At 52.3% G+C, this 25575-nt stretch overlaps 1 protein-coding gene across 4 annotated transcripts in view; it reads right to left on the bottom strand.

The window, feature by feature from the left end:
* The window catches only part of BABAM2 (BRISC and BRCA1 A complex member 2), a 142078-nt gene that overhangs the window by 62174 nt on the left and 54329 nt on the right, over positions 1-25575 (bottom strand). For all 4 annotated transcript variants that reach the window (XM_069768340.1, XM_069768342.1, XM_069768341.1 and 1 more), the window contains one exon: positions 17903-18012. In XM_069768340.1, coding sequence (XP_069624441.1) covers positions 17903-18012 — 110 coding nt within the window. The remainder of the gene's footprint in view (positions 1-17902; positions 18013-25575) is intronic.

Below are 25575 nucleotides of genomic sequence, written 5' to 3'. Positions count from 1 at the left end.
CACAGCCTCCATGTTGGTGTCCCACACCGTCCTGCTGACATCTTGGGTGAAACGTCGCTCATTCCCATCACAGACAGGGGAGGGGTGGGAGCGCTTCGGCTTTTCGCCGCTGGCTTGTTCTCCGGGGTTGAACATTTTAAGGTGTGGTGTTTTGTGTTTCCCAGCTTGTAGGACAGGGAAGAAAAGTGCTGAGTCTACGCTCTGAAAACCACTTCTGGAAGGCGTCCCAGACTGGAGCACGGCACGTCCCGCACCCCCAGGCCGACCTGACAGCCCGGATCTCGAAAACTGGCCCCCCATCCTTTACCAGATGCGCCTGTATATCATCCCCCACTAAATATCCCTCGACCATGACAATATTTATTATACAGTTATCTCCCCAAATCCCATAAAGAGGAAGACGGGGCGGCAGCGGCTGCCAGATCCCCAATTCCCAGGCGCTGTGATCTCGCTGAATGATTTCGGTTTACTCGTCCTTGTGATGGATGGAAGGAATGCAGCTCTTGTGGTTTCACTTTGATCTCAGCATAAAAGTGCAAAGCGTAAAGTGCTGGTTGGTGCCAGGAGAAGTCACGAGTCTCAGGCTTGGGTTATGTGACCTTAAAGGGGTTGTCCAGAAGTAAGATAAGGATGACCAGGCCTCAGGGTAGGTCCTCAACATCAGACCTGTGGGGGTCCAATACCCAGGACCCCCATTATCAGCTGTCGCCACCGTGAGTGCACAGCAGAAACACTGCACCACGTAGTGGCCGTTCTCGGTACTGCAGCTCAGATCACAGTCACTTAAATAGGAGCTGAGCTGTAGTACCGAGAATGGTCACTAAGCGGTGTATAGAGCGGTGCTATTCCCACACCGTACGCAAACAGCTGATTGGTGGGAGAGAGGAGTCCCCAATGACCTGATACTGATGACCTATTCCTCAAAGACTCCTCCTGTGCTGCAGCTACACTCTGGAACGCTTTATCCCTTCTATCTAGGCTTCTGGAGACACACGTCTGCTCCAATCAAACCACAGCTCCCACCCTGACGGTGAGGGTCACCTACAGTCAGCTACCTGACAACTTCCACCCGGTGTGGATGTATCCATCCTGAACCAGGCAAAGGTGGGAAATGCTTCCAGATGAGCCCACCCTGCACTGATAACGACAGGTACTACACCTTATCCAGATGTGCCCACCCTGCACTGATATCGACAGGTACTACACCTTATCCGGATGTGCCCACCCTGCGCTGATGACGACAGGTACTACACCTTATCCGGATGTGCCCACCCTGCGCTGATAACGACAGGTACTACACCTTATCCGGATGTGCCCACCCTGCGCTGATATCGACAGGTACTACACCTTATCCGGATGTGCCCACCCTGCGCTGATAACGACAGGTACTACACCTTATCCGGATGTGCCCACCCTGCGCTGATAACGACAGGTACTACACCTTATCCAGATGTGCCCACCCTGCGCTGATAACGACAGGTACTACACCTTATCCGGATGTGCCCACCCTGCGCTGATAACGACAGGTACTACACCTTATCCGGATGTGCCCACCCTGCGCTGATATCGACAGGTACTACACCTTATCCGGATGTGCCCACCCTGCGCTGATAACGACAGGTACTACACCTTATCCGGATGTGCCCACCCTGCGCTGATGACGACAGGTACTACACCTTATCCGGATGTGCCCACCCTGCACTGATATCGACAGGTACTACACCTTATCCGGATGTGCCCACCCTGCACTGATATCGACAGGTACTACACCTTATCCGGATGTGCCCACCCTGCGCTGATAACGACAGGTACTACACCTTATCCGGATGTGCCCACCCTGCGCTGATAACGACAGGTACTACACCTTATCCGGATGTGCCCACCCTGCGCTGATAACGACAGGTACTACACCTTATCCGGATGTGCCCACCCTGCACTGATATCGACAGGTACTACACCTTATCCGGATGTGCCCACCCTGCGCTGATATCGACAGGTACTACACCTTATCCGGATGTGCCCACCCTGCGCTGATAACGACAGGTACTACACCTTATCCGGATGTGCCCACCCTGCACTGATAACGACAGGTACTACACCTTATCCAGATGTGCCCACCCTGCACTGATATCGACAGGTACTACACCTTATCCGGATGTGCCCACCCTGCGCTGATATCGACAGGTACTACACCTTATCCGGATGTGCCCACCCTGCGCTGATAACGACAGGTACTACACCTTATCCGGATGTGCCCACCCTGCACTGATATCGACAGGTACTACACCTTATCCGGATGTGCCCACCCTGCGCTGATAACGACAGGTACTACACCTTATCCGGATGTGCCCACCCTGCGCTGATAACGACAGGTACTACACCTTATCCGGATGTGCCCACCCTGCACTGATAACGACAGGTACTACACCTTATCCGGATGTGCCCACCCTGCACTGATATCGACAGGTACTACACCTTATCCGGATGTGCCCACCCTGCACTGATAACGACAGGTACTACACCTTATCCGGATGTGCCCACCCTGCGCTGATAACGACAGGTACTACACCTTATCCGGATGTGCCCACCCTGCACTGATATCGACAGGTACTACACCTTATCCAGATGTGCCCACCCTACACTGATATCGACAGGTACTACACCTTATCCGGATGTGCCCACCCTGCGCTGATAACGACAGGTACTACACCTTATCCAGATGTGCCCACCCTGCGCTGATAACGACAGGTACTACACCTTATCCAGATGTGCCCACCCTACACTGATATCGACAGGTACTACACCTTATCCGGATGTGCCCACCCTGCGCTGATAACGACAGGTACTACACCTTATCCGGATGTGCCCACCCTGCACTGATAACGACAGGTACTACACCTTATCCAGATGTGCCCACCCTGCACTGATATCGACAGGTACTACACCTTATCCGGATGTGCCCACCCTGCGCTGATAACGACAGGTACTACACCTTATCCAGATGTGCCCACCCTGCACTGATAACGACAGGTACTACACCTTATCCGGATGTGCCCACCCTGCACTGATATCGACAGGTACTACACCTTATCCGGATGTGCCCACCCTGCACTGATATTGACAGGTACTACACCTTATCCGGATGTGCCCACCCTGCACTGATATTGACAGGTACTACACCTTATCCGGATGTGCCCACCCTGCGCTGATAACGACAGGTACTACACCTTATCCGGATGTGCCCACCCTGCACTGATATCGACAGGTACTACACCTTATCCGGATGTGCCCACCCTGCACGGATATTGACAGGTACTACACCTTATCCGGATGTGCCCACCCTGCACTGATAACGACAGGTACTACACCTTATCCAGATGTGCCCACCCTGCACTGATAACGACAGGTACTACACCTTATCCGGATGTGCCCACCCTGCGCTGATAACGACAGGTACTACACCTTATCCGGATGTGCCCACCCTGCACTGATATTGACAGGTACTACACCTTATCCGGATGTGCCCACCCTGCGCTGATAACGACAGGTACTACACCTTATCCGGATGTGCCCACCCTGCACTGATATCGACAGGTACTACACCTTATCCAGATGTGCCCACCCTGCACTGATATCGACAGGTACTACACCTTTTTTTTTTTTTAATTCAAATAAATTTTTATTTAGAGTAACAAGGCAATTAACATGTTACATTTACATTTTCAATATAGAGTATTTCCCCCCCCCCTCCCCCTTCAAACAGCCCCCTTCGATCCCAAAGCCCCCCACCCCCACCCCACAAAGCAGCTCATCTTGTTAATTACTACCATCATTAAAACAATAGAGTATCTAATCCCTCAACCATTCGTATAAGCCACACTTCACATTACTATCCCATAGCAATCCATGGAGACCACATTTTATTGAACGTTTCAGTTTTCCCTTTCTTCTTATAAATCCCTTTTTCTAGTGTCCGGCCCTGCTTCACATACTGGAGGAACTCTCCTCTTGAAGGCGGCTCTTCCCTAATCCAGTTTCTAGCTATCACCTTCCTAGCCATATACAACAATCTGGCTATAGCTATCTTTAGGTGTTTATCCACTCCAATCTCATCCACGCATCCCAACAAACAGACAACTGGATCCCTTGGCACCGTGCATCCATACGCACCTTCCATACGACTCAAAACTACCACCCAGAAGGCAGCCAACCTCGGACATGTCCACATCATATGGAAAATGTCTGCATCCGTAGACTTACACCTCGGACATTCAGAGTCATTACGCAATCCTGCCTTATATAGCACCATCGGAGACCTATAAACTCTGTGTATCACATAGAGCTGTGACAGTCTATACGGTTCACTCAGCGACAGTCTTGGGATCCATTCCAACACCGACTCCCAAGTCTCGTTATCCATTGGGCCCAAATCCCTTTCCCATTTAGCTCTCGCCATTATTGGAAACCCCAATAGAAAAGTGTGCAACAGATCCCTGTACAGAGTGGATATGACTCCTCCAGTCGTCCCATCATTACACACATACTCCAGTACTATATCCCTTTGAATCCTAATACCTCCGTTCCTACTCTGAGCTCCAAAGGCATGCCTCATCCGCAAATATTGATACTCCCCTGCAGACCCAAGACCAAATTCCGCCTGCAATTGGGAAAATGATTTCAGTTCACCTTGTTCAATTATTTGATACACATACTGAATCCCTTTGCCCAACCACTCTCTCAGTACCCCCAGTGCCTCAAATTCTTTCAGATTGTTATTATGCCATAGCGGCGAGTATCTAGTCAAGTCCATGATCCCACGTATGAGCCTCAATCTACTCCACAGCTTGCGTATCAACAGCAAAGTCGGATATAGCTTCCCCAAACTCTCCAAGGATCCATCCTCCAAACATTGCACCACTGGCCTTCTTTTTGTCACCACCTCCATCAACTGCTGTACTGCCCCAGATGACCCTTCATGCGCCCAGCCCCTTAAATGCTGACTCTGGGCTGCAAGAAAGTACAACTCAGGGTTAGGCAATGCCAGACCCCCATCATCCTTGGGTCGCTGAAGTGTCTCCAGTCTGATACGCGGATGCTGCCTCCCCAAATCAGATTCCTAAACAGAGCGTTGATCTGTCTAAATTTCCCACGTGGTATCCAAACCGGCGCATTGTGAAGAATATACAATATTTTCGGCATCAGAATCATTTTGATAAGATTCACCCTGCCTACCACAGACAAATGTAGCTTAAGCCATGCATCCGCCTTTGCCTTGAGGGCACCCAAGATTGGAGTCAGATTCTCATGTATATAGTCAGTGACCGGCATAGATACCCATATTCCCAGGTACTTAAATTTACTCGTCACCTCCAGTCGCCCGTCCTCCAATGGCTCCCCATCCACATCGTCCACCTTAAACAAGATAGACTTACTCCAATTTATCCTAAGTCCCGACACTGATCCGAATCGTTCAATAATCCCAATGGCTCCCTCCAAGGATGCAACCGGGTCAGCCAGAAATAGCAGAATGTCATCCGCATACAACGCCACCCTTTCTTCAATTACCCCATATTTAAACCCCGTCATCTCATCAGACTGTCGAAGCGTAGCGGCCAGTGGTTCCACCGCCAGAGCAAACAAAAGGGGGGAAAGCGGACACCCCTGTCTCGTCCCTCTAGCCAATTGTATGGTGCGTGACAACTCCCCGTTTACCCTAACCCTGGCCATCGGCATCGAGTACATTAATTGAATCCATGATATGAACTGCGGTCCAAACCCCATTCTTCGCAACACCTGCCAGAGATACCCCCACTCCACACTATCGAACGCCTTGTGAGCGTCTAAAGATGCAATAACTCTCTGGCCACAGTTATCGGCTTTGAGTTGCAAGTTCATATACAGCCTTCGTAGATTAATCGCAGTTGACCTATCAGGCATAAAGCCAGACTGGTCTGAGTGTATCAGGCCAGAAATAACACTTGTCAACCTCATCGCCAACACCTTAGCCAGGAGTTTAACGTCGATAGTAAGCAAAGAAATTGGCCGATATGAATCCGGCTGTGTCGGGTCCTTCCCCTCCTTTGGAATCACCACTATTGTGGCCTCCCGCATAGATGCCGGTAGCCTTCCACCATTCGTAGCCTCTTCCAAGACCGCCTTCAATTTAGGGATCAACACTTCCCCCAAGCTTTTATAAATTTCGGCAGGAAATCCGTCTACGCCAGGCGCCTTCCCATTAGCCATCGACTGCAATGCCCGTCCCAGTTCCTCCTCCGTAATGGGAGCCTCTAAATCCTCCCTAGCTGTGTCACTCAGCCTCGGGAGCTCCAACTCCTCAAGGAACGCCACCGTGTCCTCCATTGACCCATCTACCCGAGAGGAGTATAAGTCTGCGTAAAAATCTGCAAAAGTCTCCAAAATCTCTGAAGTCTCAGAAACAGCAACACCACTCCCAGTCACCAAAGAGTGAACAAAGGAAGTATTTCTCTGGGCAGATGCCACCAGCGACAGCAAATGACCCACTGATTCACCCTCCTGGTAATAGGCCAAATTCATGAATTCCCTCTTCCTTTCAGCCTTACTCAGCAAGACCGCCTCTAGCTGGCTTTGAGCTGCCTTTAACCTCCTCCCAGCCTCCAAAGTACCCATTATTACCATCTCATCTTCAGCCACCCTCAGCCCATCTATCGCCAACCTCTCTGCCTCTCTCGATTTCCGCTTACACCTGCTAATATCCCTAAACAACAGCCCTCTCAAGTACGCTTTCATGGCTTCCCACACAGTAAGCACATCTACGCTACCCTCATTTATCTCAAAAAATTCCACCAATTCCTTCTTAATCTTCTCCAAGTCTATACTGTGTAGCCAATTAGGGTGAATTTTCCACTCCCTTCTGCTCCCGTTCCGTGTCCCCACTGATCGAAATTCCACTTCAACTGGACTATGGTCAGAGAGCCCTAGGTAAATATCTCACGTCCCTTACCATCGTGTCCAGTAATCGGTTACCCAGTGCCAGATCAATCCTAGACAGCGTACCATGAGCTGGTGAGTAGCATGAATACGCCCTTTCCCCGATATGCCTAACTCTCCATAAATCAACCATGCCCACTTCCCCGACATAAGTCCCAAACGTAGTGGTATGTCCCGCCGTCCTATTCTGGGGGTTTTTGTTCTTATCCCAAAAGTCATCACATATATTATTAAGGTCGCCGATAATTAGTAATGGTAATGGTCCCCAGCGCTCTACCCTCAGGTACTACACCTTATCCGGATGTGCCCACCCTGCGCGGATAACGACAGGTACTACACCTTATCCGGATGTGCCCACCCTGCGCTGATAACGACAGGTACTACACCTTATCCGGATGTGCCCACCCTGCGCGGATAACGACAGGTACTACACCTTATCCGGATGTGCCCACCCTGCGCGGATAACGACAGGTACTACACCTTATCCGGATGTGCCCACCCTGCGCTGATAACGACAGGTACTACACCTTATCCGGATGTGCCCACCCTGCGCTGATGGCGACAGGTACTACACCTTATCCGGATGTGCCCACCCTGCACTGATGGCGACAGGTACTACACCTTATCCGGATGTGCCCACCCTGCGCTGATAACGACAGGTACTACACCTTATCCGGATGTGCCCACCCTGCGCGGATAACGACAGGTACTACACCTTATCCGGATGTGCCCACCCTGCGCGGATAACGACAGGTACTACACCTTATCCGGATGTGCCCACCCTGCGCTGATAACGACAGGTACTACACCTTATCCGGATGTGCCCACCCTGCGCGGATAACGACAGGTACTACACCTTATCCGGATGTGCCCACCCTGCGCTGATAACGACAGGTACTACACCTTATCCGGATGTGCCCACCCTGCGCGGATAACGACAGGTACTACACCTTATCCGGATGTGCCCACCCTGCGCGGATAACGACAGGTACTACACCTTATCCGGATGTGCCCACCCTGCGCTGATAACGACAGGTACTACACCTTATCCGGATGTGCCCACCCTGCGCTGATGGCGACAGGTACTACACCTTATCCGGATGTGCCCACCCTGCACTGATGGCGACAGGTACTACACCTTATCCGGATGTGCCCACCCTGCGCTGATAACGACAGGTACTACACCTTATCCGGATGTGCCCACCCTGCGCTGATAACGACAGGTACTACACCATATCCAGATGTGCCCACCCTGCGCTGATGACGACAGGTACTACACCTTATCCGGATGTGCCCACTCTGCGCTGATGACGACAGGTACTACACCTTATCCGGATGTGCCCACCCTGCACTGATGGCGACAGGTACTACACCTTATCCGGATGTGCCCACCCTGCGCTGATAACGACAGGTACTACACCTTATCCGGATGTGCCCACCCTGCGCTGATAACGACAGATACTACACCTTATCCGGATGTGCCCACCCTGCGCTGATAACGACAGATACTACACCTTATCCGGATGTGCCCACCCTGCGCTGATGACGACAGGTACTACACCTTATCCGGATGTGCCCACCCTGCGCTGATGGCGACAGGTACTACACCTTATCTGGATGTGCCCACCCTGCGCTGATAACGACAGGTACTACACCTTATCCGGATGTGCCCACCCTGCCATGATAACGACAGGTACTACACCTTATCCGGATGTGCCCACCCTGCCCTGATAACGACAGGTACTACACCTTATCCGGATGTGCCCACCCTGCCATGATAACGACAGGTACTACACCTTATCCGGTGTGCCCACCCTGCCCTGATAACGACAGGTACTACACCATATCCGGTGTGCCCACCCTGCCCTGATAACGACAGGTACTACACCTTATCCGGATGTGCCCACCCTGCACTGATATTGACAGGTACTACACCTTATCCGGATGTGCCCACCCTGCACTGATATTGACAGGTACTACACCTTATCCGGATGTGCCCACCCTGCGCTGATAACGACAGGTACTACACCTTATCCGGATGTGCCCACTCTGCGCTGATAACGACAGGTACTACACCTTATCCGGATGTGCCCACCCTGCGCTGATAACGACAGGTACTACACCTTATCCGGATGTGCCCACCCTGCACTGATATTGACAGGTACTACACCTTATCCGGATGTGCCCACCCTGCGCTGATAACGACAGGTACTACACCTTATCCGGATGTGCCCACTCTGCCCTGATAACGACAGGTACTACACCTTATCCGGATGTGCCCACCCTGCACTGATAACGACAGGTACTACACCTTATCCGGATGTGCCCACCCTACACTGATAACGACAGGTACTACACCTTATCCGGATGTGCCCACCCTGCACTGATGGCGACAGGTACTACACCTTATCCGGATGTGCCCACCCTGCGCTGATAACGACAGGTACTACACCTTATCCGGATGTGCCCACTCTGCCCTGATAACGACAGGTACTACACCTTATCCGGATGTGCCCACCCTGCACTGATGGCGACAGGTACTACACCTTATCCGGTGTGCCCACCCTGCGCTGATAACGACAGGTACTACACCATATCCGGTGTGCCCACCCTGCCCTGATAACGACAGGTACTACACCTTAACTGAGCCAATATGCTGAGAAGTGATTGGACGGCCTGGAAGCTGTTATGGGCCGGCTCCTTTCTGCCATTATTTCACCATTATGGTATTTTCTATGTGGCAATGCATCCTGGGAAATAAGTATGCAGATAGGGTCTCCTCCAGTGTATCACTTGTGCCACCTACAGGTAGCTGCCATGCAAGTGCAGGTCCTTTCTCTGGTGGATACATAGTGGGCAGAGCGGAAACACTCAGCAGCAGCACAGAGTATGTCAGGAGAGGAGTGTGCTGAATTTGTGGGAGGAAGAGACTGAGAACCTCATTGTGAAAGCAGCAGGATCCCCAGCAGCACAGAGGATTTCAGGAGATTCTTGTGCTGATCTTGATACCTGTGCAGTATATACACCTGCAGGCGGCCGCCGCTCCACGGGGAATCACAGGAGTCACCATGAAGTATTTCTCTCCATCTTCTCTATGTACAGTGCACTCACCAACTCTGGAAGACACAGACGTGCTCACTGCTCCAGGTCACCCCAGCACATGTGACTACTGATCCGCCTCATGGCAGGAAGAAGCGGAGACCCCCATGCCTTAAAGGGCACTGACCACTAGACCACAAATCTGATCAATATCATTTATTTTCCTTCCCCTTTACGGCTGCATTAGAAGGGTTTTGTATTCAACTGACACAGCTGCCCTGATACACTGTCACGAGCTGAGCACCTCTGTGAGCAGCACCTGATGGGGACAGATTAACAGTCACTGACCGCAAGCAGCGTTCCCAGTCACTGACCGCAAGCAGCGGTCCCAGTCACTGACCGCAAGCAGCGTTCCCAGTCACTGACCGCAAGCAGCGTTCCCAGTCACTGACCGCAAGCAGCGTTCACAGTCACTGACCGCAAGCAGCGTTCACAGTCACTGACCGCAAGCAGCGTTCACAGTCACTGACCGCAAGCAGCGATCCCAGTCACTGACCGCAAGCAGCGTTCCCAGTCACTGACCGCAAGCAGCGTTCCCAGTCACTGACCGCAAGCAGCGTTCACAGTCACTGACCGCAAGCAGCGTTCCCAGTCACTGACCGCAAGCAGCGTTCCCAGTCACTGACCGCAAGCAGCGGTCCCAGTCACTGACCGCAAGCAGCGTTCACAATCACTGACCGCAAGCAGCGTTCCCAGTCACTGACCGCAAGCAGCGGTCCCAGTCACTGACCGCAAGCAGCGGTCCCAGTCACTGACCGCAAGCAGCGTTCCCAGTCACTGACCGCAAGCAGCGTTCACAATCACTGACCGCAAGCAGCGTTCCCAGTCACTGACCGCAAGCAGCGTTCACAATCACTGACCGCAAGCAGCGTTCACAGTCACTGACCGCAAGCAGCGGTCCCAGTCACTGACCACAAGCAGCGTTCCCAGTCACTGACCGCAAGCAGCGTTCCCAGTCACTGACCGCAAGCAGCGGTCCCAGTCACTGACCGCAAGCAGCGGTCCCAGTCACTGACCGCAAGCAGCGGTCCCAGTCACTGACCGCAAGCAGCGTTCCCAGTCACTGACCGCAAGCAGCGGTCCCAGTCACTGACCGCAAGCAGCGGTCCCAGTCACTGACCGCAAGCAGCGGTCCCAGTCACTGACCGCAAGCAGTGTTCCCAGTCACTGACCGCAAGCAGTGTTCCCAGTCACTGACCGCAAGCAGTGTTCCCAGTCACTGACCGCAAGCAGTGTTCCCAGTCACTGACCGCAAGCAGCGGTCCCAGTCACTGACCGCAAGCAGCGGTCCCAGTCACTGACTGCAAGCAGCGTTCACAGTCACTGACCGCAAGCAGCGTTCCCAGTCACTGATCGCAAGCAGCGGTCCCAGTCACTGACTGCAAGCAGCGTTCACAGTCACTAATGGATCATTAGGAAGCTGCAGACATTTCCATTCCCCTGACTGCTCGGCGGAGCTGCTAGGACTTGTAGTTCTCTCAGCACATAGTTTGCAGATCATCATCTTTTTCGAAGGTTTTGCAGAATCGGTTTATTGCCAGGGACAGGGCTGGTGCCCCCCACTCAGCTGCCGCCCCCCACTCAGCTGCTGCCCCCGCTGCGCTCGGTGACGTCACTAGTCCCTAGTAAAGCAGCAGTCTGATGACATTGATGCAGCCCACCAATGCCGCCAGCGACAGCCGCCCCTGGGTATCGCCAACCTCTGCAAGATCCCTGCTTGCCATCAGAATACATACACCCTTCCCACTGCTGAGGGTCTGTGACAATTGCATCCAGTCCAGACAATCCTCTGAGTGAAATCCCACAGCTTTCCTGAGTGTTTGCTACAATGTATCGGTGCGGTTGACAATTACCAGGCGAATGACTAACGAATGAGTCGCAGCTGAGGGTCTGTTCCAATAGTATCCAGTCTAAACAATCCTCTGAGCAAAAATCCACAGCTTTCCCGATGTGGATCGTTACAGTGTATCAGTGCAGGTTGTTTCATCTGGAAATTGGTTACAAATGCGAGTAGGTGAATGGAACAGGGGCCAAAGAAAGAAGAGAAAACCCCCAGATGTCTCCGAAGATGTAGACACCGCAGCAAACTATCAGGATGCAACTGTAACAGACCCTCAGCTGCAACCAATGGGCTGATAAAGGTCACCGGCTCCGATACATTGTAGCAAACTATCAGGAGGTAAATGTAACAGACCCTCAGCTGCAACCAATGGGCTGATAAAGGACACCGGCACCGATACATTGTAGCAAACTATCAGGACATATGTCACAGAGGATTGTCTGGACTGGATACAATGGTAGCGGACCCTCAGGCTCGGGGTGTCAGTGCGAAGGAGCCGGCACAAGTAGGGTTAATGGGGGACGCGAGGAGCCGGTGGAGCTGGCGGGGGACCAGGATCATTTCCCCCGAACATGTGACCCCGGGTCTGAGACGAGGGCACAGGAGCCGCACACAACACCGGCCTTTGTTCTCCGCGGTTGGAGCAGGATTTATTGCAACCTTCATAAAATCCCTGGATGTTCCTGAAATTCCAGAGTCACCGTACAACGGGCAGAACCAGAAGAGCCGGGTCCTGGGGGCCCGAAGAGGAGCCAAGTCACCTCCTGGGGGCCACAGCCATCAAGCCGGGGGCCGGGTCCAATCAGACACAGCTGGGGTCTGCCCTCCACCGGTTATCGGGGTCTGAGGTTGTGTGAGGTCCTCCTCCTGCTCATCAATAAGTCTGTCCGTCCCCCATGCTCTACACTGCAGCTACGTACCATGTGGATACTGCTATAACATAGGACTCCAGCAATGCTACACTGGATATTGGGGTGTGAGGTCCTCCTCCTCCTCATCAATAAGTCTGTCCGTCCCCCATACTTTACACTGCAGCCATGTACCATGTAGATACTGCTATAACATAGGACTCCAGTACACTGGATATTGGGGTGTGAGGTCCTCCTCCTCCTCATCAATAAGTCTGTCCGTCCCCCATGCTCTACACTGCAGCTACGTACCATGTGGATACTGCTATAACATAGGACTCCAGCAATGCTACACTGGATATTGGGGTGTGAGGTCCTCCTCCTCCTCATCAATAAGTCTGTCCGTCCCCCATACTTTACACTGCAGCCATGTACCATGTAGATACTGCTATAACATAGGACTCCAGTACACTGGATATTGGGGTGTGAGGTCCTCCTCCTCCTCATCAATAAGTCTGTCCGTCCCCCATGCTTTACACTGCAGCCATGTACCATGTGGATACTGCTATAACATAGGACTCCAGTACACTGGATATTGGGGTGTGAGGTCCTCCTCCTCCTCATCAATAAGTCTGTCCGTCCCCCATACTTTACACTGCAGCCATGTACCATGTAGATACTGCTATAACATAGGACTCCAGTACACTGGATATTGGGGTGTGAGGTCCTCCTCCTCCTCATCAATAAGTCTGTCCGTCCCCCATGCTTTACACTGCAGCCATGTACCATGTAGATACTGCTATAACATAGGACTCCAGTACACTGGATATTGGGGTGTGAGGTCCTCCTCCTCCTCATCAATAAGTCTGTCCGTCCCCCATGCTTTACACTGCAGCCATGTACCATGTGGATACTGCTATAACATAGGACTCCAGTACACTGGATATTGGGGTGTGAGGTCCTCCTCCTCCTCATCAATAAGTCTGTCCGTCCCCCATACTTTACACTGCAGCCATGTACCATGTAGATACTGCTATAACATAGGACTCCAGTACACTGGATATTGGGGTGTGAGGTCCTCCTCCTCCTCATCAATAAGTCTGTCCGTCCCCCATACTTTACACTGCAGCCATGTACCATGTGGATACTGCTATAACATAGGACTCCAGTAATGCTACACTGGATATTGGGGTGTGAGGTCCTCCTCCTGCTCATCAATAAGTCTGTCCGTCCCCCATGCTCTACACTGCAGCTACGTACCATGTGGATACTGCTATAACATAGGACTCCAGCAATGCTACACTGGATATTGGGGTGTGAGGTCCTCCTCCTCCTCATCAATAAGTCTGTCCGTCCCCCATACTTTACACTGCAGCCATGTACCATGTAGATACTGCTATAACATAGGACTCAAGTACACTGGATATTGGGGTGTGAGGTCCTCCTCCTCCTCATCAATAAGTCTGTCCGTCCCCCATGCTTTACACTGCAGCCATGTACCATGTGGATACTGCTATAACATAGGACTCCATTAATGCTACACTGGATATTGGGGTCTGAGGTCCTCGTCCTGCTCATCAATAAGTCTGCCCGTCCCCCATGCTTTACACTGCAGCTACGTACCATGTGGATACTGCTATAACATAGGACTCCAGTACACTGGATATTGGGGTGTGAGATCCTCCTCCTCCTCATCAATAAGTCTGTCCGTCCCCCATGCTTTACACTGCAGCCATGTACCATGTAGATACTGCTATAACATAGGACTCCAGTACACTGGATATTGGGGTGTGAGATCCTCCTCCTCCTCATCAATAAGTCTGCCGGTCCCCCATGCTTTACACTGCAGCTACGTACCATGTGGATACTGCTATAACATAGGACTCCAGTACACTGGATATTGGGGTGTGAGATCCTCCTCCTCCTCATCAATAAGTCTGTCCGTCCCCCATGCTTTACACTGCAGCCATGTACCATGTAGATACTGCTATAACATAGGACTCCAGTACACTGGATATTGGGGTGTGAGATCCTCCTCCTCCTCATCAATAAGTCTGCCGGTCCCCCATGCTTTACACTGCAGCTACGTACCATGTGGATACTGCTATAACATAGGACTCCAGTACACTGGATATTGGGGTGTGAGATCCTCCTCCTCCTCATCAATAAGTCTGTCCGTCCCCCATGCTTTACACTGCAGCCATGTACCATGTAGATACTGCTATAACATAGGACTCCAGTACACTGGATATTGGGGTGTGAGATCCTCCTCCTCCTCATCAATAAGTCTGCCGGTCCCCCATGCTTTACACTGCAGCTACGTACCATGTGGATACTGCTATAACATAGGACTCCAGTACACTGGATATTGGGGTGTGAGATCCTCCTCCTCCTCATCAATAAGTCTGTCCGTCCCCCATGCTTTACACTGCAGCCATGTACCATGTAGATACTGCTATAACATAGGACTCCAGTACACTGGATATTGGGGTGTGAGATCCTCCTCCTCCTCATCAATAAGTCTGTCCGTCCCCCATGCTTTACACTGCAGCCATGTACCATGTGGATACTGCTATAACATAGGACTCCAGTAATGCTACACTGGATATTGGGGTGTGAGGTCCTCCTCCTGCTCATCAATAAGTCTGTCCGTCCCCCATGCTCTACACTGCAGCTACGTACCATGTGGATACTGCTATAACATAGGACTCCAGCAATGCTACACTGGATATTGGGGTGTGAGGTCCTCCTCCTCCTCATCAATAAGTCTGTCCGTCCCCCATACTTTACACTGCAGCCATGTACCATGTAGATACTGCTATAACATAGGACTCAAGTACACTGGATATTGGGGTGTGAGGTCCTCCTCCTCCTCATCAATAAGTCTGTCCGTCCCCCATGCTTTACACTGCAGCCATGTACCATGTGGATACTGCTATAACATAGGACTCCATTAATGCTACACTGGATATTGGGGTCTGAGGTCCTCGTCCTGCTCATCAATAAGTCTGCCCGTCCCCCATGCTTTACACTGCAGCTACGTACCATGTGGATACTGCTATAACATAGGACTCCAGTACACTGGATATTGGGGTGTGAGATCCTCCTCCTCCTCATCAATAAGTCTGTCCGTCCCCCATGCTTTACACTGCAGCCATGTACCATGTAGATACTGCTATAACATAGGACTCCAGTACACTGGATATTGGGGTGTGAGATCCTCCTCCTCCTCATCAATAAGTCTGCCGGTCCCCCATGCTTTACACTGCAGCTACGTACCATGTGGATACTGCTATAACATAGGACTCCAGTACACTGGATATTGGGGTGTGAGATCCTCCTCCTCCTCATCAATAAGTCTGTCCGTCCCCCATGCTTTACACTGCAGCCATGTACCATGTAGATACTGCTATAACATAGGACTCCAGTACACTGGATATTGGGGTGTGAGATCCTCCTCCTCCTCATCAATAAGTCTGTCCGTCCCCCATGCTTTACACTGCAGCTACGTACCATGTGGATACTGCTATAACATAGGACTCCAGTACACTGGATATTGGGGTGTGAGATCCTCCTCCTCCTCATCAATAAGTCTGTCCGTCCCCCATGCTTTACACTGCAGCCATGTACCATGTGGATACTGCTATAACATAGGACTCCAGTACACTGGATATTGGGGTGTGAGATCCTCCTCCTCCTCATCAATAAGTCTGTCCGCCCCCCATGCTTTACACTGCAGCCATGTACCATGTGGATACTGCTATAACATAGGACTCCAGTACACTGGATATTGGGGTGTGAGATCCTCCTCCTCCTCATCAATAAGTCTGTCCGTCCCCCATGCTTTACACTGCAGCTACGTACCATGTGGATACTGCTATAACATAGGACTCCAGTACACTGGATATTGGGGTGTGAGATCCTCCTCCTCCTCATCAATAAGTCTGTCCGTCCCCCATGCTTTACACTGCAGCTACGTACCATGTGGATACTGCTATAACATAGGACTCCAGTACACTGGATATTGGGGTGTGAGATCCTCCTCCTCCTCATCAATAAGTCTGTCCGCCCCCCATGCTTTACACTGCAGCCATGTACCATGTAGATACTGCTATAACATAGGACTCCAGTACACTGGATATTGGGGTGTGAGATCCTCCTCCTCCTCATCAATAAGTCTGTCCGCCCCCCATGCTTTACACTGCAGCCATGTACCATGTAGATACTGCTATAACATAGGACTCTAGTAATGCTACACTGGATATTGGGGTGTGAGGTCCTCCTCCTGCTCATCAATAAGTCTGTCCGCCCCCCATGCTTTACACTGCAGCCATGTACCATGTGGATACTGCTATAACATAGGACTCCAGTACACTGGATATTGGGGTGTGAGATCCTCCTCCTCCTCATCAATAAGTCTGCCGGTCCCCCATGCTTTACACTGCAGCCATGTACCATGTGGATACTGCTATAACATAGGACTCCATTAATGCTACACTGGATATTGGGGTCTGAGGTCATCTGAAACCCACCTGCTGCTCCTCCCAGGCTGCTCTGTGCTCCCCCGATGCTTTACACTGCAACCACCTGATGTTTAACACACTTTGGCCGTATTACTGATTTCCAACCCTTTAAGATATTTCCCAGAGCCCCTCACCGCGGCACTGCTACCATTAGATAAAGCTTAGGCAGCGTCCTTCTCCATCCCCCATGCTTTACACTGCTGCCCAGATCAGACACTCCCACTTGGCTGCATTGATCTTTGGAGACTGTGGTGGTCTGAGGACCCTCAGAAGCGCAGGCTGCTGCTCAGTCCACCCCCCATGCTCTACACTGCGGCTCTGACTGTTTAGTCTGCTGCGTATAACACTAATCCCCCTATGTTACACCCACTCTTAAAGGAGAAGTCACTCTAAAACCATACATGAGAGCAGACACAAGACGGAAATATCAAGTATGTAAAGTTGTCCAGGCTTCGAAAAACATGGTTGTTTCTAAACACTGCGCCACTTCTGACTACAGGCTGGTTGTGGTATTGCAGCTCATCTTCCCTATCACTGGCGAGCTGTAATAGCCGACACAACCCACGGGCAGCCATGATTTTCTCGTTCTGGACAATCCCTTTAACTGTACTGGTTCCACTTACTGCTCAACTCGGGGGGACAGGAAGAGTTTGGGGAACACTTGTGTAGCTTCTGCGTCTTCAAAGCTGACCGAGAGCAGAGCGACATCTTCTCCTGGGTCCTCGTTAGCGTCCTAAAGGGTTAAAAAAAAAAAAAAAAAAGGTCGTCACCCGGCGCCAAAATAATTATTAATCACATCATTATAGATCTTAAAGGGAACATGTCATGTAAAATATCAGCCCCAAACTGCTGCCATAGTCTTATACTGGATGGAGAAGGAAAATTACTTGTAACTTAAAGGGACACTGTCACCTGAATATGGAGGGAACAATCTTCAGCCATGGAGGCGGGGTTTTTGGGTGTTTGATTCACCCTTTCCTTACCCGCTGGCTGCATGCTGGCTGCAATATTGGATTGAAGTTGATTCTCTGTCCTCTGTAGTACACGCCTGCACAAGGCAATCTCCATGGCTGAAGATTGTTCCCTCCAAATTCAGGTGACAGTGTCCCTTTAAGCATGTTACCTTGAAGAGTCAAGGGGGCGGAGCCTGTCTCCTGTAGTCCTGGCATCCAGCATCATCTGTGCAGTGCGCATGTATCAGATGTTATTAGAAACGACTCCAAAGGAGGCCGGGACCGCCCACTTGACTCCTGCAGAGACAAGCAGTCCTATAGGAGTCATGCGAGGTGTACTTGCCCCAGGACGATCTGTGCAGATCATATGTGCTAGATGAATCTGGAGCTGGACTGCAATGCCAGGACAGCAGGGCTCCAGGATCCTGGGACCGCCCACTGGACTCCCCCAGAGCCATGAGCAGCCTCTCTCGCCCGCGCAGTTTGCAGGTAGTGCTGGAGGAGCGCCTCGCTCTGCTGTGCAGGATGTCACTGTGGCAGCATTATAAATCACACGGCCGCATGACTCCCCGAGACCCCGACCGCCCCCTTGACTCTTCACTGGAACGGTTTCTTAATTATTGATTCCCCAGGCCAATTGTAGAGCGAGGCCACCGTCTGGTATCACAGTATGGCGGTGGTTTAGGGATGATCATGTTCCCCATCGTTGACCCATATCTTCTATCATACCATGAGGCGGCATTCCTGGTTCGCAATAGATATAAATTTGCTTCATTATGTTCGTGAGCACCAAAGGGTTAAAAAAAAACCTGAGTTACACCAGTAATAGACCCCAGACCTGATCCTACCCGACCACCTGGCATAAATTCTGGAAAATCGGCCGCCTCCTACAGGGCAGGATGAGCGCCTCCTACAGGGCAGGGAGAGCCTCCTACAGGGCAGGGAGAGCCTCCTACAGGGCAGGATGAGCCTCCTATAGGGCAGGGAGCGCCTCCTACAGGGCAGGGAGCGCCTCCTACAGGGCAGGGAGCGCCTCCTACAGGGCAGGATGAACCTCCTACAGGGCAGGGAGCGCCTCCTACAGGGCAGGATGAGCCTCCTACAGGGCAGGGAGCGCCTCCTACAGGGCAGGGAGAGCCTCCTACAGGGCAGGGAGAGCCTCCTACAGGGCAGGATGAACCTCCTATAGGGCAGGATGAGCCTCCTACAGGGCAGGGAGCGCCTCCTACAGGGCAGGATGAGCCTCCTACAGGGCAGGGAGAGCCTCCTACAGGGCAGGGAGAGCCTCCTACAGGGCAGGGAGCGCCTCCTACAGGGCAGGATGAGCCTCCTACAGGGCAGGGAGCGCCTCCTACAGGGCAGGGAGCGCCTCCTACAGGGCAGGGAGCGCCTCCTACAGGGCTGGGAGAGCCTCCTACAGGGCAGGGAGCGCCTCCTACAGGGCAGGGAGAGCCTCCTACAGGGCAGGGAGCGCCTCCTACAGGGCAGGGAGCGCCTCCTACAGGGCAGAGAGCGCCTCCTACAGGGCAGGATGAGCCTCCTACAGGGCAGGATGAGCCTCCTACAGGGCAGGGAGCGCCTCCTACAGGGCAGGGAGAGCCTCCTACAGGGCAGGATGAGCCTCCTACAGGGCAGGGAGCGCCTCCTACAGGGCAGGGAGCGCCTCCTACAGGGCAGGGAGCGCCTCCTACAGGGCTGGGAGAGCCTCCTACAGGGCAGGAAGAGCCTCCTACAGGGCAGGGAGAGCCTCCTACAGGGCAGGGAGCGCCTCCTACAGGGCAGGGAGAGCCTCCTACAGGGCAGGGAGCGCCTCCTACAGGGCAGAGAGCGCCTCCTACAGGGCAGGATGAGCCTCCTACAGGGCAGGATGAGCCTCCTACAGGGCAGGGAGCGCCTCCTACAGTGCAGGGAGAGCCTCCTACAGGGCAGGATGAGCCTCCTACAGGGCAGGATGAGCCTCCTACAGGGCAGGGAGAGCCTCCTACAGGGCAGGGAGAGCCTCCTACAGGGCAGGGAGCGCCTCCTACAGGGCAGGATGAGCCTCCTACAGGGCAGGGAGAGCCTCCTACAGGGCAGGATGAGCCTCCTACAGGGCAGGGAGAGCCTCCTACAGGGCAGGGAGAGCCTCCTACAGGGCAGGGAGCGCCTCCTACAGGGCAGGATGAGCCTCCTACAGGGCAGGATGAGCCTCCTACAGGGCAGGGAGCGCCTCCTACAGGGCAGGGAGAGCCTCCTACAGGGCAGGGAGCGCCTTCTACAGGGCAGGATGAGCCTCCTACAGGGCAGGGAGAGCCTCCTACAGGGCAGGATGAACCTCCTATAGGGCAGGGAGCGCCTCCTACAGGGCAGGGAGCGCCTCCTACAGGGCAGGATGAGCCTCCTACAGGGCAGGGAGCGCCTCCTACAGGGCAGGGAGCGCCTCCTACAGGGCAGGATGAGCCTCCTACAGGGCAGGATGAGCCTCCTACAGGGCAGGATGAGCCTCCTACAGGGCAGGGAGAGCCTCCTACAGGGCAGGGAGAGCCTCCTACAGGGCAGGATGAACCTCCTAAAGGGCAGGGAGCGCCTCCTACAGGGCAGGGAGCGCCTCCTACAGGGCAGGATGCGCCTCCTACAGGGCAGGGAGCGCCTCCTACAGGGCAGGGAGCGCCTCCTACAGGGCAGGGAGCGCCTCCTACAGGGCAGGGAGCGCCTCCTACAGGGCAGGGAGCGCCTCCTACAGGGCAGGATGAGCCTCCTACAGGGCAGGGAGCGCCTCCTACAGGGCAGGGAGCGCCTCCTACAGGGCAGGAAGAGCCTCCTACAGGGCAGGGAGAGCCTCCTACAGGGCAGGATGAGCCTCCTACAGGGCAGGGAGAGCCTCCTACAGGGCAGGGAGCGCCTCCTACAGGGCAGGATGAGCCTCCTACAGGGCAGGGAGCGCCTCCTACAGGGCAGGGAGCGCCTCCTACAGGGCAGGGAGCGCCTCCTACAGGGCAGGAAGAGCCTCCTACAGGGCAGGATGAGCCTCCTACAGGGCAGGGAGCGCCTCCTACAGGGCAGGATGAGCCTCCTACAGGGCAGGGAGAGCCTCCTACAGGGCAGGGGGCTTCTCCAGGGCAGGGGGCGCCTTCTCTACGATGGTCCATCACAAAAAATAAAAAAAATATATACTCTAGACACATCCAAAGCTTTTCTTAAGGTAAAAGTTCTCTCATCTGTATGTGGAGGCGCTGCACAGTGTTACATACCCCAGGGTGCCCGGTAATCACAGACATGGGCACTGTAACCACAGGACCTAATCCCACCTACTGGAAGTGGGGATTACTGACAGCCGGAGTCCACAGGAGTGTGACCGGCACTGGGATTAGGCCCCTGACCGTCTGATGTGAATGGCAGCAGTTTGAACACTCCTTTCTTTTTGCAAACAGCCATTTTCTCTGGCCACTTTGGATAAAACGATGGAAGATCCCTCCTGGGGCAGTGGTGGAGCCAGAAATGTGCAAAACCTGAAGATGTGTTGTCATTCCTTTCCAAGCACACGCAGTGGTGTGCAGCTGAAGAGCTGCCTCCCCTCTCGCAGCATGCAGTCTCACACTCTGCAGCTGCATCTCCCTCCTCCCCCTCTGTCTTCAGTTATTTAGCCATTCTTCTTCTTCTCTATCATGGTCGATGTTAGTAAATACATGGGCATTGAAGGGAGCAGCCAGCCAGATCCCTGTTCACACAAAACTAATTCTGAGCCCCCACAGGACACCCTCCAGCGTATCAACCCCAAGCGGGCAGCTGCTGGGATCGGCACCGGTGTCTGGGCCTCGCTGGACGACCCCTTTAAGAAATGAGGTCTCAGATCTAGGATTACACACGGCAGGATATTAACCGAGTGGTAAAGTCAAATAAATCGGGGAAGGTTCGTATTAAAAATAAAGCTGAAACAGCAAATAAATGGGAGATGTCGACATTCTAAGCAATAAAAGGCCAGCGAGCGGCCAACGCGAGCCAAGAGCTTATTGACTCACTGAGGTCTGACACGTTTCCCACCTTCGCGCCTCTATATTTAGACCTGGCAGGACCGTGAGGGTTACGTAGAGTGACACCGCCGGACAGACGGGCGCGGCCTAGATCAGGGAGGCTTCCCAGCTCCGGGGGCTTCCCAGCTCCGGGGGCTTCTCAGCTCCGGGTTACGTTTTCACCGTCTCCTTCGTATTGCACCAGTCGTCTGAGACCCCAGGATCGTGACTTTTACAGCGATCTCTCAAGACCGGAGTTTAATGCGGTTTCCATCTTTCGACCATCCTGACATTTACTTGTTTGGCCCCATTAGGGCACAGCTCTGACCCACGGCGGCTCCAGCTCAGCTGCATTGTCTATTGGGGCCTTAGGGGGTCTGAAATGTCCCCCATTACGGCATGTGCAGACGACCGCAATTTCCATCCGACCATACACCAGATTGGATAAATGTTATTCTATGGGGCCGTGCACAGGTCTGATTTTTTTCCTTGGACAATGCAGCTTGCAATCTCCCCACGTCTGAGTATGATCAGAAATTCGGATCGCACGCAGGCGTCAGACCCGGCCATTAATCCCAGCTGAAAACGAGCGTCCTCTGGGCCAGTGTTAGAAGGGAGCCATCACTATGGAGCGCTGTAGGCATAACTATGGCCCACCCTTTCTGAGTCTAGACTCCCCCTCTTTACAGACCAGACCACCCCCATTTCATACCACACAATGACTACTTCAACTATGTCAGACCATGGCCCCCATATTCAAACCATGTCTCCCTTTTCAGACAGCACATAATTTTTGGACCACCTCTTCAGATCATGTCCCCCTTTTTCAGACGTCATCCTTAAATCATACCACGTCCCCCTTTTTCAGACCATGTCCCCCTTTTACAAACCACGTCCCCTTAAATCATACCACGTCCCCCTTTTTCAGACCAAGTCCCCCTTTTTCAGACCACATCCCTTTTCAGACCACACCCCTTTTGGACCACACCCCTTTCAGACCACACCCCCATTTCAGACCACACCCCCTTTTCAGACCACATCCCCTTTTTCAGACCACGTCCCCCTAAAATCAAGCCATGTCCAGCTTATTCAGAGCACATCCCCCTTTTTCAGACCATTTTCCCATTTTTTCAGACCACATCCCCCTTAAATCAGGCCATGTCCCTCTTTTTCAGACCACACCCCCTTTTCAGACCACACCCCCTTTTCAGACCACACCCCCTTTTTCGGACCTTGCACCCTTATTGCTTTGTTCCTGCTAATTTAAAGTTACGCCCCGGTGAAAAATATAGTTCTTACCGATAACGGTATTTCTCTGAGCCCATGACGGCACCACGGAGAGAGGGGATCCGCCCACCAAGGACAGGAAACCTACGGATAAAAAGGCGGTACCACTCTCCTGCATCAGTTGTTTTACATAGAGAACGATGGGAGACTACTAAACATTTGTTAAATTTTAACTGTTTATCATAACTAGATACCGCGTGACTTTTAACACTATGAGTAGACTATGGCACTATTTTGATGTGAGCACCCACAAGTGAAGGGAGGGAATGTACGGGTGCCGTCATGGGCTCAGAGAAATACCGTTATCGGTAAGAACTATATTTTTTTCTGATCGCCCATGACGGCACCACGGAGAGAATTGCATAGATAGTACATTCAGGGAGGGACCACCGCCTCCAGAACCCCTTTACCAAAAGTAAGGTCTGAAGAGGAGATTAGGTCCAATCTATAGTGCCTATAGAATGTGGATGGTGAGGACCAGGTAGCAGCTCTACATATCTGGTCAATGGAAGCTCCAGCCTTCTCCGCCCAGGAAGTCGCTACTGCCCTCGTTGAGTGAGCCTTAACCTCCCCGGGGACGGACATCCCACTTGCCTAGTATGAGAGACTGATGGCGTCCGTGATCCATCTTGCTATGGTGGCTTTAGATGCTTTTTTTCCCCTTCCGGGGACCCTGGAAACACACAAACAGAGAGGGATCCTCCCTACTCTCTCTAGTGACTTCTAGGTAGTGTAAGAGACATCTTCTTACATCTAGTGTATGTAGTGTTTGTTCCTCCTTGTTCTTAGGATTAGGACAGAAGGAGGGGAGAGATATCTCTTGAGACCTGTGAAATTTTGAAGCCACTTTCGGGAGATATGCTGGGTCTGTTTTTAAAATGACCCTATCCTCTAGGAATTGTGTGTAGGGAGGGTTAGCTGAGAGAGCCTGTAAATCGCTAACCCTACGGGCAGAAGTGAGGGCGACTAATAGAGCTGTTTTGAGAGATAGATTTTTTATTGTAGATTCGTGTAATGGTTCAAATGGAGGATTAGTCAGGGCTTTAAGGACCAAGTTTAAGTCCCATTGAGGAACAACTTTTACTGGCAGAGGCCTTGATCTTCCTGCCGCCCTGATGAATCTAGAGACCCACCTATTTGAGGCTAAATCAAAATTGAATAGGGCTCCCAAAGCCGCCACGTGAACTTTTAGGGTGTTAGTGGCTAACCCCATCTCCAACCCGTTTTGTAGGAACTCTAATATGGAATTAAGGGGAATTTCTTTCCCTATTTTTGCACCGGATGATGACAGAAACGTTTTCCATACTTTGCCATATTGTTTTGTTGTAACAGGCTTCCTACTTTGTAATAGAGTTGAGATTAAGCCCGGAGAGAACCCCCTGCTTTCTAGTAATTTCCTTTCAAGAGCCAGGCTGTCAAGTGCAAGTTCTTGACCTGCGGATGACAGACTGGGCCCTGTGACAACAGATCTTGGAGGTCTGGTAATACCCAAGGGTCGGATATTGATAACTTTCTCATCCATGAGAACCAAGGTCTCTTCGGCCAGAACGGGGCAATTAAGATGACTAGCGCCCTGTCCTCCCGAATCTTCCTCAGCACTGCTGGAATCAGAATAAGAGGAGGAAAGGCATAGACCAGATGGTGACCCCAAGATATCAGGAAGGCGTCCACAGCTACTGGGTTCCCCAGGAAAGATAGGGAGCAAAAGGAGGTTACTTTTTTGTTTAGATGACTCGCAAAGAGATCTATTTTGGGAACACCCCATCTTTCTGTGATCTGGGTGAATATCGCCTGATTTAGTTCCCATTCCCCCTGTTTTAGACTGGACCGGCTGAGGAAGTCTGCTTTGTAGTTGTCTACTCCCCTTATGTGTAGGCTTGTTAGGGATAAGAGGTTGCTCTCGGCTATTTGCAGGATTGAATTGGTCACTTCCATTAGATTTTTGGAACGGGTACCCCCCTGGTGATTTAGGTAAGATACTACCACCCGATTGTCCGACATTACTCTTACATGGTGAGAGTGAAGGACCCCCTAGAATTCCTGAAGGGCAAATTTTACTGCAAGGAG

This window comes from Ranitomeya imitator, chromosome 5 (genome assembly GCF_032444005.1).
Source record: "Ranitomeya imitator isolate aRanImi1 chromosome 5, aRanImi1.pri, whole genome shotgun sequence".
Lineage (NCBI taxonomy): Eukaryota > Metazoa > Chordata > Amphibia > Anura > Dendrobatidae > Ranitomeya > Ranitomeya imitator.
This window is presented reverse-complemented; position numbering and strand designations above follow the sequence as displayed.